The 12,926-nt window shown below is 42.5% G+C and overlaps 1 protein-coding gene across 1 annotated transcript in view; it reads left to right on the top strand.

The window, feature by feature from the left end:
• MTHFD1 (methylenetetrahydrofolate dehydrogenase, cyclohydrolase and formyltetrahydrofolate synthetase 1) overlaps nucleotides 1–12,926 on the top strand; it is a gene marked incomplete at both ends in the record, with an annotated part of 41,495 nt that overhangs the window by 8,361 nt on the left and 20,208 nt on the right. The window contains 7 exons of the mRNA XM_082000969.1: nucleotides 995–1,079; nucleotides 4,886–4,945; nucleotides 5,664–5,717; nucleotides 6,088–6,224; nucleotides 6,363–6,463; nucleotides 6,802–6,938; nucleotides 8,340–8,451. Of these exons, the coding sequence (XP_081857095.1) occupies nucleotides 995–1,079; nucleotides 4,886–4,945; nucleotides 5,664–5,717; nucleotides 6,088–6,224; nucleotides 6,363–6,463; nucleotides 6,802–6,938; nucleotides 8,340–8,451 (686 nt within the window). The remainder of the gene's footprint in view (nucleotides 1–994; nucleotides 1,080–4,885; nucleotides 4,946–5,663; nucleotides 5,718–6,087; nucleotides 6,225–6,362; nucleotides 6,464–6,801; nucleotides 6,939–8,339; nucleotides 8,452–12,926) is intronic.

Consider the following 12,926-nt stretch of genomic DNA (forward strand, 5'->3'; position numbering starts at 1 on the left):
TGGTTGAGAAATTAGAGAAGAGCGCAAGGCTGGGGAGGGTGGTGACAGTGGCTTTTGAGCTGTCTGTGGCTAATTTATCAGTGATGGGTACTCATTATCTCTAAAACATTGCATAGTAAAAACTGGGTATGAGTTGACGTCTGAGCTAGATTAGCTATCAGTAAATCCTCTCATGCTTCCATTTCAAAGTTGTGTTTTAATAATTGTATCCTTAAACTTGTCTTCACTGAAGAGTTGACCTGAGCTGTAGTCCAGGGTTTAGCTGATTTTCCTCGCTGCTTCACCTCTGTCCATCTCCTGTTCTCCTTCCTGCTTCTGTGGAAAAATCTTTGCCTTGTTTGGAAGCCCTCAGGCTAGGGGCATTTTCTTGCATGCGTATTGGCAAGCATAGAAGCAGACTGGAGGCAGGAGGGTGGGTGTAGGACTGCAGCCTATCCAGCCTGTGTTAGGCCAAGCAGGCAGGTAGTAGAAACACATAGTATTGACCAGCTGTAGAAGTGGTGTATTTTTAGGTACCTTCTGCTTGTTTAGCTGTTTTCCAGGGTTTTACCATTGTAGATTCATCATCCTTTACTGGGACACCATGTGTGACAGTGTTGACTGGTACCTGCGGAAGACAGATTTGGTATGGTGTATGTGAAAAGAGGATTTGCTTTTGAGTAGCATTTGAAATCCCAGGAGTTTCAGTGCCAAATTTTGTCCTTTTTTTTGCCCTTGTATCCTATAAGACAATGAAGAGGAAGGTGAAGAAGCACAATGTGGACTTAAAAAAAAAAAAAAAAATAAAAAGCTTGAATGAAACTTCCAAAGTGTCTTGGTGATTTATGGACATTCATCTTACTTGGAGATTGCTGGGACTTGTGTACTCAAGGCAGCATAAGTTCGTGTTTGCCAGTCTGCCCCTCTGTTACCTTTTCAACTTCTGACTTAACACTGTATGAGAATTCAGGCCCTTCATTAACTTTTGCCTTCTGGTTTTTTTCCCCCACTTCAGACAAGTGAGAGAGAGACTAAAGCAGCAAGTTGTTGAGATGAAAGAGAAATTTCCAGGCTTCAGACCAGGACTCGCAATTTTGCAGGTATTGTTTTCTTCAATGACAACCACAGAAAATCTGTGTTGCTTTGCAACAGTAAGTGCACAGCTGATGAGCTTCATGAAAGCTGCCTTGAAATGGTAATGTTGTATAAGGAACTGAAGAGCAGACTTCCCTGTGGGATGGTAACACAGTTCTGTGATGTCTTTTCCCCAAGTACTGGGGCCCAGAAACATTGTGGGGGGGGTTGGGTTGTTGGTTGTTTTTTTTTTTTACTTCCATCAGACCCTTGCAGTTCTCTGTTTGAGTGTTGTGTTTGTGAAATGGTCAAAGTAGGCTTCTTGCCTGTTAAGAGGAAGCAGTGCTTGCAGACTCTATCCAAGTCTCTTGAAATATTTTTGTGTGAGCCCCAAAGCCTGTCAGCTTTCAGAGACATGTTTGTACCAGAAATTTTTGAAATGGGATGCTTATTAAGGGATTTGGTCTCCCGTTACATCAGAACATGGAGAGAGAAGGGGGGTAGTGGGCAAGAAAAATAACTTCAGCCAAGAAGACTTTGAGTGCAGGGGATATAACAAAATCCCATTGCTGAATTTAATGTCTGTCAGAAGTGTGAATAAGTGCTACAGTCTACACAGAAATGCTTGCAGAGGAAAAAAGCACTCATCAGTACAGGATTTTGGCCTGTGTTTGGCAGAATTAAGGTGATTTTTTTTTTTTTCCTTGCACCTATTAAAAACGGAAACTCTTTTCCAAAAAGGACCTGGGGGTGCTGGCTGACAGCCAGCTGAATATGAGCCGTCAGTGTGCCCAGGTGGCCAAGAAGGCCAAAAGCATCCTGGCCTGTATCAGAAATAGTGTGGCCAGCAGGAGTAGGGAAGTGATCGTGCCCCTGTACTCAGCACTGGTGAGGCCACACCTCGAATCCTGTGTTCAGTTTTAGGCCCCTCACTACAAGAAGGATGCTGAGGTGCTGGAGCATATCCAAAGAAGGGCAACGAAGCTGGTGAGAGGTCTGGAGAACAAGTCTTACGAGGCACGGCTGCGGGAACTGGGGTTGATTAGCCTGGAGGAGACTGAGGGGAGACCTTATTGCTATCTACAACTATCTGAAAGGGTGTTGTGGTGATGTGGGTGTTGGTCTCTTCTCCCAAGTAACTAGCGATAGGACGAGAGGAAATGGCCTCAGGTTGCGCCAGGGGAGATTTAGACCAGATATTAGGAGAAATTTCTTTACGGAGAGAGTGGTCAAACATTGGAATATACTGCCCAGGGCGGTAGTGGGGTCACCATCACTGGAAGTGTTCAAAAAACGTGTAGATGTGGCACTTCAGGACATGGTTTAGTGGGCTTGATGGTGATGGGTCGATGGTTGGACTTGATCTTGACGGTCTTTTCCAACCTTAATGATTCTGTGATTCTGTGATTCTTTGTGCTTAGATCAGAAGGTGACTAGCAGTAGCAAGTGTCATGTAACAAGAAGGAACTGTGTGGCCACAAAGGATTGATGGACTGTAAGTGGCTGCTTAGAGAACTGGCTTCTGTCCATATTCAGTATTTTGGGCCCCTGAAGAGCTCTTGGTGCCCTTCTGTGGATTCTGGTGCTAAGACCACTGTAGTACACCAAGACCATGCTCCTCTTCAATGTCGGGAACAAATTTGTTTGTGGTTTGGGTTTTTTTTCTGGCTTTCTTTTCCATTAGCTTTAAGAAGATCATCTCTACGGAAGACTTATCTTCAGGTGTTTAGAAGGAAAGAAGAAGGTCTTTTCAATAAAATTTCATAAGGGATGCTTTGATGGAAGTTGCTGAAATGCTGACCTTGTAAACTGTCTTCAAAAATTGCTGTCTTGTAGTGTTACTGGATTTTTTTTTTTTTTTCTTGGTTGGCCTGTGTTCTCTTCAATCCTGGATTGTCTCGGAGTCCTTTACAACCTGTTTGCTCTTTGGCTTTCTGACACTTTTGTAAGCTACCAAACAGTCTGGGTTTGGAGTTCATCTTCCAATACTGATACTCTCATCTGTTTTCAGTTAAGTCAGGACAATGAGCTGTTTCTTATAAGAGCACATATTGTGTGGGGTGCTACATTTCTTGGGAGGTATCTGGTGTCCTCTGAGCTCAAAGAATAAGTTAATCTTTATTTTTTGTCCTTTACTCAGGAATTTCCTCTTTTGCACAATATATGTCGTTTGTTTGCTGATACCTCCTGATGCCTGCACTATTTCTCCTCTTCTGCCCTGTAAGAGGCATACCTTTTCCTAAACCCAGCAGACTTCAAATGGGACACAGCCCTTTTGTCTAACCCTAGGGAAGAAGAACCAATGTATGCTGGTGACCAGGTAACTGCAGTCACCCCTGCAGCTTGTGATGTGTGTGAGAACCAGGGATAGCTACCAAGTACCAGGGAACAGGGTTTCAAGAGTTTGCTTACCAGCTTTTCCTTATTTCCCCTCATTTTCTTATGGTTACAAGGACTATTACCTTTAACAAAACATATTGGATGATGCAAGTGGTTTTCTGAAATCCACTGTACTGCATTTATTCCACTTGCTGCTTTCTCTTTGTGCATCACTTTGTTCTTCTTTTTGTTTGGGTTTTTTTTTTGTTTGGCAGGAAAATTCATAGAATCATAGAATACTTTGGGTTGGAAGGGACCTTTAAAGGTCATCTAGTCCAACCCCCCTGCAATGAGCAAGGGCAGCTTCAACTAGAGCAGGTTGCTCAGAGCCCCGTCCAATCTGACCTGGAATGTTTCCAGGGATGGGGCATCTACTACCTCTCTAGGCAACCTGGGCCAGTGTTTCACCACTCTCATTGTGAAAAATTTCTTCCTTTTATCTAGTTGAAATCTACCCTCTTTTAGTTTAAAACCATTAGCACTTGACCTACTGCAACAATGATTCAAACTGCTAAAAAGTTTGTCCCCATCTTTCTTAGAAGCCCCCTTTAAGTACTGGAAGGCTGCAATAAGGTCTCCCCAGAGCCTCCTCTTCTCCAGGCTGAACAATCCCAACTGTCTTCAGCCTGTCCTCAGAGGAGAGCTGTTCCATCCCTCTGATCATTTCTGTGGCCTCCTGTGGACCTGCTCCAACAGGTCCATGTCTTTCCTGTGCTGAGGACTCCAGAGCTGGACGCAGGACTCCAGGTGGGGTCTCCCCAGAGCTGAGTAGAGGGGCAGAATCCCCTCCCTTGACCTGCTGGCCATGCTGCTTTGGATGCAGGCCAGGATACAGTTGGTCTTGGGGACTGCGAGTGCACATTGCTGACTCATGTCCAGCTTTTCATCCACCAGTACCCCACATCCTTCTCAGCAGGGCTGCTCTCAATCCCTTCATCCCCAGCCTGTACTGTTGCCGGGGCTTGCCTCAACCCAGGTCCAGGACCCTCAAGGGTTCTCAAGGTTCAAAGAAATCTCTCCATCAAGGCACAAAAATGTGCATAAAATTAAGATTCCTGGATATCAGATGCCCAACTTTTCTGAAAGCCTTAATCAGATAATTGCATGTTATTTGCACCTGCTGATCATGTTAGTTAGCTAGAGATTTAACTTTCTTCAGATGAGATGGCAGGCAGTATTTTCTGCTTTGGAGAGCACTTTTTCAACAGGTGTAAATGGTGTTTATGCAGGAGATAAGACAACTTGTCTTTAGCTGCATCTTACTTGAAAGAACGCTCTCCTGTTAGCCTCAGCTACTTATAGCCTGTGTCATTGTGTTTTACAGTTATTCAAGAATACCTCTTTCTCCTTGGTGCAGCTGAAAGGAAACCAAGGAAGCTAAGGGTTAAGCTCGTCTCAGCCTGTGACTGGATCTCTAGTCTGCAGTGCAACTCAACTGTCTTTTCATCCTTAGGTTGGAAATCGGGATGATTCAAACCTCTACATTAATATGAAGCTGAAGGCTGCTGCTGAGGTAATGCCCAAACTTTTAATGTTTCTTTTTACCCTCCTACAGTAGGTCAAATCTGAATATGAAAAAACAGATGCAAATCAAATAGTCTTGTCTAAGCTTTGCCCATATTGGAGACACCACTGTTGTCCTGAATTCTTGGTTATAAGGACATAGTATAGGTGTGCAACCTGACACTTAGCCAAGTGCGGTACTCTGGTGACAACAGCGTGGGTTGGTGCCACTTTTTGTGTGGTCATCTCCTAGATTACACGTGTTTGAAGTGCTGATGCTCTGTTTTTCCTGACCTGTGGCCATGTGCTTATCTTCCCTGAATGTCTTGTACCTGCAGTTGCCTTGCATCTGCCACTGAGTGGTACATGAAATGCTACAGCAGGGCTGGGAACGTAGATGAGTCCCTGTTTCCATAGGTGATAGCTGGCATCTTCTCTGCTGGCATTTCAAGGCAGTATGCTGTCAAGCTAAGATGTTGTTGTTCATGTCAAAAGGTGAATAGGACAGTTGAAGTATGGACCAACCTAAGTAGGCAAAGCACTAATTTTTCCTGTTCTCTTTCATTGATGGTATTTCCAAATAGTAGGACTGTAGCCACAGGAACAGGAGGTAGACCTGGGAAGTGTGACAGAATGTAGCTGTGACTGGCCTTGACTGAGCGAATAGCCAGATCAATCTCTGATGGCAATTCAGAAATCAGATAATTTGTTGGTATTCTCATTTGCAGATTGGGATCAGTGCCAATCACATAAAACTGCCAAACACAGCAACAGAAGCTGATGTAAGTAATATAGCCAGTAATAAAAAAATACCTAACTTTGGTTTTGAGCTTGAGACTAACTAACATTTGCCCTCTTGTTTTGTAAACAAAGACAAATTGCCCATAGATATTAACTCATGAAAAAAGAACTGGAACCTGCTGAGATTTTTTCTTATATTTAAAAAGAAAACTAAAACACTACAATGTAAAATTTAGAGACTTCAACAGATATTTTTCTAAAAATAAAAAATGTGAGTCATTTATATTCTTGGATGGAATAACTAAACATATTGTGTGTATCTTTTAATCCAAATAGGATTATGCTTTTTCCTTTGCATCAGTCCTATTTCAGTTTGTCCACCATTAGGTTTTTGGTCTTTACTTGTTGTAGGTCCTCAAGTGCATTGCCTCTTTGAATGGAGACCCTGCTGTTCATGGATTTATAGTGCAGCTGCCACTTGACTCTGATAAACCCATCAATACAGAAAAAATAACCAATGCTGTTGCACCTGAGAAGGATGTTGATGGGTAAACTGACTTCACCCCTGGAGAGCATGACAGCTACTCCAGAAAGAAACCTCTTTTTTTTTTTCTTTTTTTTTTTTCTTTTGAATGTTGATCATGAGGCTAGGAATCTTACTTGGCCTTTATCCTTTCAAAATACAGCTTAAGTAGCATCAATGCTGGGAAACTCTCTAGAGGGGACCTTGGAGACTGCTTTATTCCCTGTACGCCAAAAGGATGCATGGAACTTATCAGGCAGACAGGTAAGGAGGTTTCCATCCATTATTCATGAGTGCAGTGGTCTTCAATAAGAAGGGAAATTATGTACATTGCAAGGCTGTGCTTTACATTGAAATTTTTTTTGAGATACCACATTTCATCTCTGCCTTTTCAGATAGTAAAAGAACTAGTTTTAAAATGGCCCTTCCTTCCTCCCTCCCAACTCCAATTCCCTGTCACACACAACCGAGAACAAAAATAGCATCCTGAATTACCAGAGCCAGACTTAAACTGACCACAAGACCCTGGAGCCATTTGAGTTAGTTTGTACCAGGATGCACAATTACCTATTTTTACTTTCTTCTAACTTTCTGCGGTGCAGGCATCCAGGTTGCAGGGAAAAGAGCTGTAGTGGTTGGTCGCAGTAAGATCGTTGGTGCTCCCATGCATGACCTGCTGCTCTGGAATCACGCAACAGTGACCACTTGCCATTCAAAGACCTCGACGCTGGCTGAGGAGGTAAGGAGATGCTGGACCCATGAGGCTGTAGTTATCTGGTGCAAGCCAGTGCTGCCTGCTGCACATTGCTACTCTTAAGTCATTTGGCCTGGGTTGTCTTTCATCTGAAATGGTTTCCCAGTCCTCTTCATTGGATGGTTGTGTAAATACTTCTGCTGGAATAGGATCATGATTATTTTTGGCATTTATTAGAGGGTTTTAATTATAACAGTAAAATTATTATTTTTGTTTTCTTTGGGCAAAAGCTGAGAATTTAATCATCCCTTCCTAATCCCCAGGTAGTGGCCTGCAAGACAGCATATGTTTTGGTTTTTTCCAAAAAGGCCAGGTGGTCTTTTGCTTTAATGGCTGGGAAATGCTAGACCAAATGTTTTCTCCAATTTTTTTCCCCAGTCTGTTTTCTATGACTGGGAGTTGGTGCCATTTTCCTCTTCAGCAGTGAGAGTGACAGAAATAGTGTGTTGCTGTGCTGCCACCTACTTGGATTTCATAGAGCAATCAACACTGCCAGGCTCTCAGGCTCTGTAGGCAAGTATTAAAGCTGAAAAGAGGGTAGGTGTATTTGAATATAACTCACAAAGAAGATCAGAAACACTGCAATGCTTCATGCCATTAAGCTGCTGTTCAATAAGATTGTCATTAGGTTGATTAATAATTGAAGTGCTAATTCTTAATGAAATCTTAAAAATAGTTTATCTCCCTTAAAGATTAAAAGAAAAAAATTCCAAGGGATAGCAGCTTCCTAAGCAAACATGAATGAAGCAGTACAACAACTGACAACGAGCGTTAGTCAGAGTCTCTAGCACCAGCTTTGTGACCAGATCTATCAAATTTACTGAGTAATATCTGAGCAACTATTAGTGCTGAATTACAATCAGTTTTCCCTGGTGTTGTATGTTACACAGCCCTGGATGTAAAAACCACAAGACAGTGCTGCCACAAGTGAGGTGCCACTTAGAGTTCTGCACAGGGAGTGTTCTTGGCTGCCGTCTGAGTGCTGGGTATATTTCTAGCATTGAAAAGAGCAGCAGAATATGCAGGGATATTTGAAGTGAGAGAGATAAGAATATGCAAAAGGCTTTAATTTTATCTAGAAGTAGTCTGTATAATCCACTTGGGAATCATGGAGGAGTTCAAAGGAGGTTGTGAAGTGTTGACTAGCAATAGTTCAGGGTCAGAGTGTGACAACAGGCCATAATTTCTGGCTGGAGGAGTTTGTCCTTGCCAAGGAGCTGCTAGCTGCCTTTCAGTGCTGACGATGCTCTTCCATCCCTCTGATGGCAATGGGTGACCACACAGTTTTGCTGCAGTTGAAGCCGATCTAAGTTGCTGCTGAAGCAGCTCTGCATTTTTCCACTGCTGGTGTGTTACAGAGTTGTTTATTTGGCACTTTTTTTATAGGTTGGTAAAGCTGATATCCTGGTGGTTGCAGCTGGTAAAGCTGAAATGGTAAAAGGTGAATGGATCAAACCTGGTGCGATCGTAATAGACTGTGGAATTAACCATGTGCCAGGTGCGTGCGTAATGTATAAAGAGTGGGGATGTGTTTATTTGTATGTAAATGCAGTTGCTAAGTAAGTACATGGATACTGTCTCCTTGGTGTTTCTAGTCAATGCGTACTTCTTTCTTTTTTTAAGTCTGTCTTAGGTAATGATGGCAACCTCTGAAGATGCCAGAATAAAAAAAAGTTGGTCTAAAGTACTGTCCTAAAGCAGATCAGTGGCATTTTTGTTTCTGCCTCCAATGAGGCTGATTATTAGTAGAGGAAAGAGGAGACCTAGGAAATGTTACAACAAAATATCCGTGTAATTTGGCCCAACTACATAGCGAAGCCTTGCTGCTGTTGTCACTTGTGAGCGTGCAGCTTTGCTGTCATTACTTTGCAGTTAGATCTGATGAAGCTGTTTTGTTTGAAATACATAAATGGCAAGCAGTCTCTTAAAGTAGCTGTGGATTTGTTGAATCGCAACATTAAACTTCTTAGGCTTGAATGGCTGTTGTCTTGAAACAAAGCAGCTTCTGCAAGAGTATTGGTGACAGTGGCTCTGACATAGAATAAAGTACTTTAACATGATGGATTTTAGAGTAGGGTTTCACTTAGCTAGTCTTTCCTTATAAAGGAGGAACAGACAGTCTGGCAATTTCTGTTTTCATCTCATTTTAAATCCAAATTACAGATATTGAATAATATGGAAAATTAGTCACCATCCAGTTATCTCTGTACTACACCCACAAGGCTTTTAAAAGGTAGTTTTCATAATTAATCCATCATTTTGTTGCCATTATTTAATGGAATGTAAAGAAATTTCTGTTCAGCAGTCTTGTTCTCAAAGATGACATTGAGTTGCATTTAAAAACATTAGTCCTCTGTCTAATTAAAATTAAAAAGTCATCTGCTGTTGCTGTTTGTTGCTTGATGTATTTGTGCCAAGCTACCCAAACTTAGGCAATTTGCCAAAACCCACAGGGTCACTGATAGTTTGCATGAAGCAGAACGGCTTGGAGTCTCCCCTACTAACATGTTGCAAATAAAACTACCATTGTGTTTCTGACATACGACGGCATGACCTTTTTTCAGGCTTGATGTGAACTGCATCTCTGAGGACACATTACTGTTTCTTTGCAGTTAGTCAGCCTTGGGCAGTGCACTGGCATCTGAGCTCCTTGTACACCCAGCCTGGTCAGTGTTGTGTGGCAATAAGCTTAATGGCGTTGTGAGACTCGTAATCAGAGCTTGATAGAATACCATAGAAATTGTCAGATTTCAAAACGATGTATGCCGCAGACTTTTTTTTCCTGTGGTTTTCTGAAGCTGCTGAGTTTTGCTGTCTCTTTCTTCCCTTCCGATAGGTTGTGAAAAAGTTTTCAGATGAATCGTCTGGGAAGTCCATGCCAGAATTGTGGGAATTGTAATGCTACAGAAAGAATGGCAGCTAGTTTGCCAGTTTCTCCAGCTACATCACTGTACAGATAGAATATTGCTGCTAGCTGTGATGGTGCTTTGAACGTGTTGGGGAGAGAAATCGCACAGTTGCCATACATCATACCATAGCTGTAAGTGCATCCAGCTAGGTGCCTCCTAGGTGTAGATGTGAGTTGTGGCTGGAGGAGATAGCAATCTCTGAATATGCCTACACTTTGCAAGTAAGTAAAATTTGCCCTGTAGAGGCAAATCCCAAGATGATTTGACATACCAGGACATTAACTTCATGCAGGCTTGCCAAGTTGGAATTAAAAAAAGTTATAGCCATGTAGCGCCATGCAAATGCAGCTGTTGTGCTTTTGAATGGAGAGTGGCCTGTACACTCCCAAGGCTGCCAGTTTGCAGGCTAGAATAGGCAGTTTAGGCACATCTGGCTTTGTGTTCCTGTGCACTACAGCTGAACAGAATTTCTTCCAGGTCTCCAGGTAGAGAGGGAGGAAGAGAGGATCTCCTGAAACCTCTATTAGAGCAGACAAGTGTGTCTTATTCCCTTTCCATACTGTATTGTATTTGTCTTTTTCTCCCTACTGCTGCAGTTGGAGGGCTAGTCCAGCAAATACTCTGAATGCTTTATTCCAAGCCTGTAGAAATTTTTCTGCTACAGGAAGGGCAAGCAGTGCAGGCAGATAGTATTCCCAGAGATGGCATAGTCTCTGGAGTGTCCCTCTCTGAGTTCTGGTGGAGGAAGCAACCCTGTTCAAAGTCCTCCTCTGATATGGGATTTTGCAGCCCCAGCCAACAGGGATCATTGAACAGTGGGATATGAGAGCAGCAAAGGAGGATCAGCCTCAGTGGATCTCAGTGCCATGCTCTTCAAACACCAGAAGAGCTAGAAAGATATGGAAAGTCTTGAATTGATGCTCTGTTTATATCTTCATGTACTGGGAAGCAAGCTGGCATCGCAGGCCTGTAAGATCAGATTGCATTGGATCCCTCACCTTTCCCAGTGGTGTCCAGAAAAAGCAGCAGACTGCAAGGTGGATAGATGAGTCATGTATGATCTTGTGTGTTTGCAGTCAGATATACACCAGAAGCATGTTACAGTTGCACATACATTGGCACAAGTTTTCTTGGAAGTCATATGGATATTCCGAGCCCATGTCTGGCAAAAGCAGGATGGTGAATTAGCTCTGGTCCAGAAGCTGCAGTCAGGCTGTCTCTCACGCAACTATCTTTAGAGATGGATGGAGATCATCATACCTGTTCATTCCATATGTGTCAGCATGTCCTTCACTTCTTTCATCTCAAAGTCCTTGGATGCTCTCTGATGTGTTCCAGCTGGCTAGAGAACCTACTGGACCAAAGAAGACACAGGCACTGGGAATGGTTGTAGTGTCACTGATACTCTCTGTAACTAGTTCATTTTTTTTAAGAGTGGGATGATGAATATTGAGAAGGTGAAATTATGGGGAGAGGCGGAAAGTGTTTTAAAGGTAATTGAATAGCTCATAAGTTGTGCTGAGCAGTGCTTGGCATGAAGCGTGGATGCAGAGGCAGGACTGGGGGTTTGTTTGGCTTGTGCTCATCAATGTGTCTGTGTAACAGATTAGGCTGTGTTTGGAGAATTCATCGCTTGTTTTCTTCATTCTTGGGCCTGGAATCTTCCTGGCCAGGGTGGCTGCTAAGACTGCTTGGCATCCTTGGAAGAAAATATGATTATGTTATTTGCCTTTTGCAACCTTAATTAAACAGGTGTCTGGGCTTGAAGGCCAGATTCATCTGCAGTTCAGGCAGCAAAGCTGACAGTGGCTGTAGAAACACTGTTTAACAGCTGTGCTGTTCAAGCTTTGAACTTTAGGGAGAAGAAGTGTTGCTTAAAACACAAACACAGCAAAACATCCAAGCTGATAGTTGTCAGTAACAATGCAGCTAAATATTAGTGTTGGCAGGAGCTGCTTTTGTTCTCTCTTTGGTTTTAACGTAATCAGGTGTTCAGGAGTTTGGTTTCTCTTCCACTCCTTCCCCTCGCCAAATGTATGTTAAAGCTATTGATTGTATTCCGTTCAAACATACGCTTACTGTATGCAATATAATGTTTCAATGTAACAACATTAAAATCTATCTTCACGTTTTGCACACTACTTAAAAGTTCCCTAGCATCCTCATATCTGAAATGAGGATCTGCCACTCTAAGAGAAACTTAAATTTTCTTGTTTTGATATGCTGTGTCTATAATCAGCAAGTTCCTTAGATGACTCTGCTAGTTTACTAATGCATTTTTGCCTTTTTCTCTCTTTATGGATAAACTTAAAGGTCACCACTGGAAAAAAATGCTATACCTGCTTCTGAGTTGTCAGGTCATGTAGTGCAGCAGGATATAGCAATTTTTTTTGCTAGAAAGAAAGGAGATCATTCTGCTGGAGCTCTCAAGCCACCGGTGAGATTTGTTTTGACAAGACTGATCTTTGTGAACTGCATTATTTCATGGTCCATCATTAGAATGGCAATGAGTAATTGAAAAGCTCAGCACTTTCTATCTTCAGTTTCTGCAAAAGCAGGTGATTTTATAAAATAGTAAGGCCTAGATGGCCTCGAAAATATCTTCTTTTCCTCCTCTCTCTTTTCCCAAGTAATTAGCAATAGAAGGAGAGGAAGTGGCCTCAGGTTGCACCAGGGGAGGTTTAGACTGGATATTAGGAAAAATTTCTTTACGGAGTGTGATCAAACATTGGAATAGGCTGCCCAGGGAGGTGGCGGAATCACCATCACTGGAAGTATTGAAAAAACGTGTAGATGTGGCACTTTGGGACATGGCTTAGTGGGCATGGTGGTGTTGGGTTGGTGGTTGGACTTGATGATCTTAAAGGTCTTTTCCAACCTTAATGATTCTGTGATTCTGTAAAATAAACAAAGCAAATGTAAACCTGGGTTTTTTGAACAATTCAGCCATGTTTTTTCTCTCACTTCTTCTAGACCATTGGTTTATGTCTCCTTCAAATTGGAATCTGTACTAATCCTTCAGAGCAATACAGCAGGAGCTCTGAGAGGATGGCTCAGGTGACAT

The sequence above is a fragment of the Phaethon aethereus genome, assembly GCF_964289735.1.
Source record: "Phaethon aethereus genome assembly, chromosome: 5".
Classification (NCBI taxonomy): domain Eukaryota; kingdom Metazoa; phylum Chordata; class Aves; order Phaethontiformes; family Phaethontidae; genus Phaethon; species Phaethon aethereus.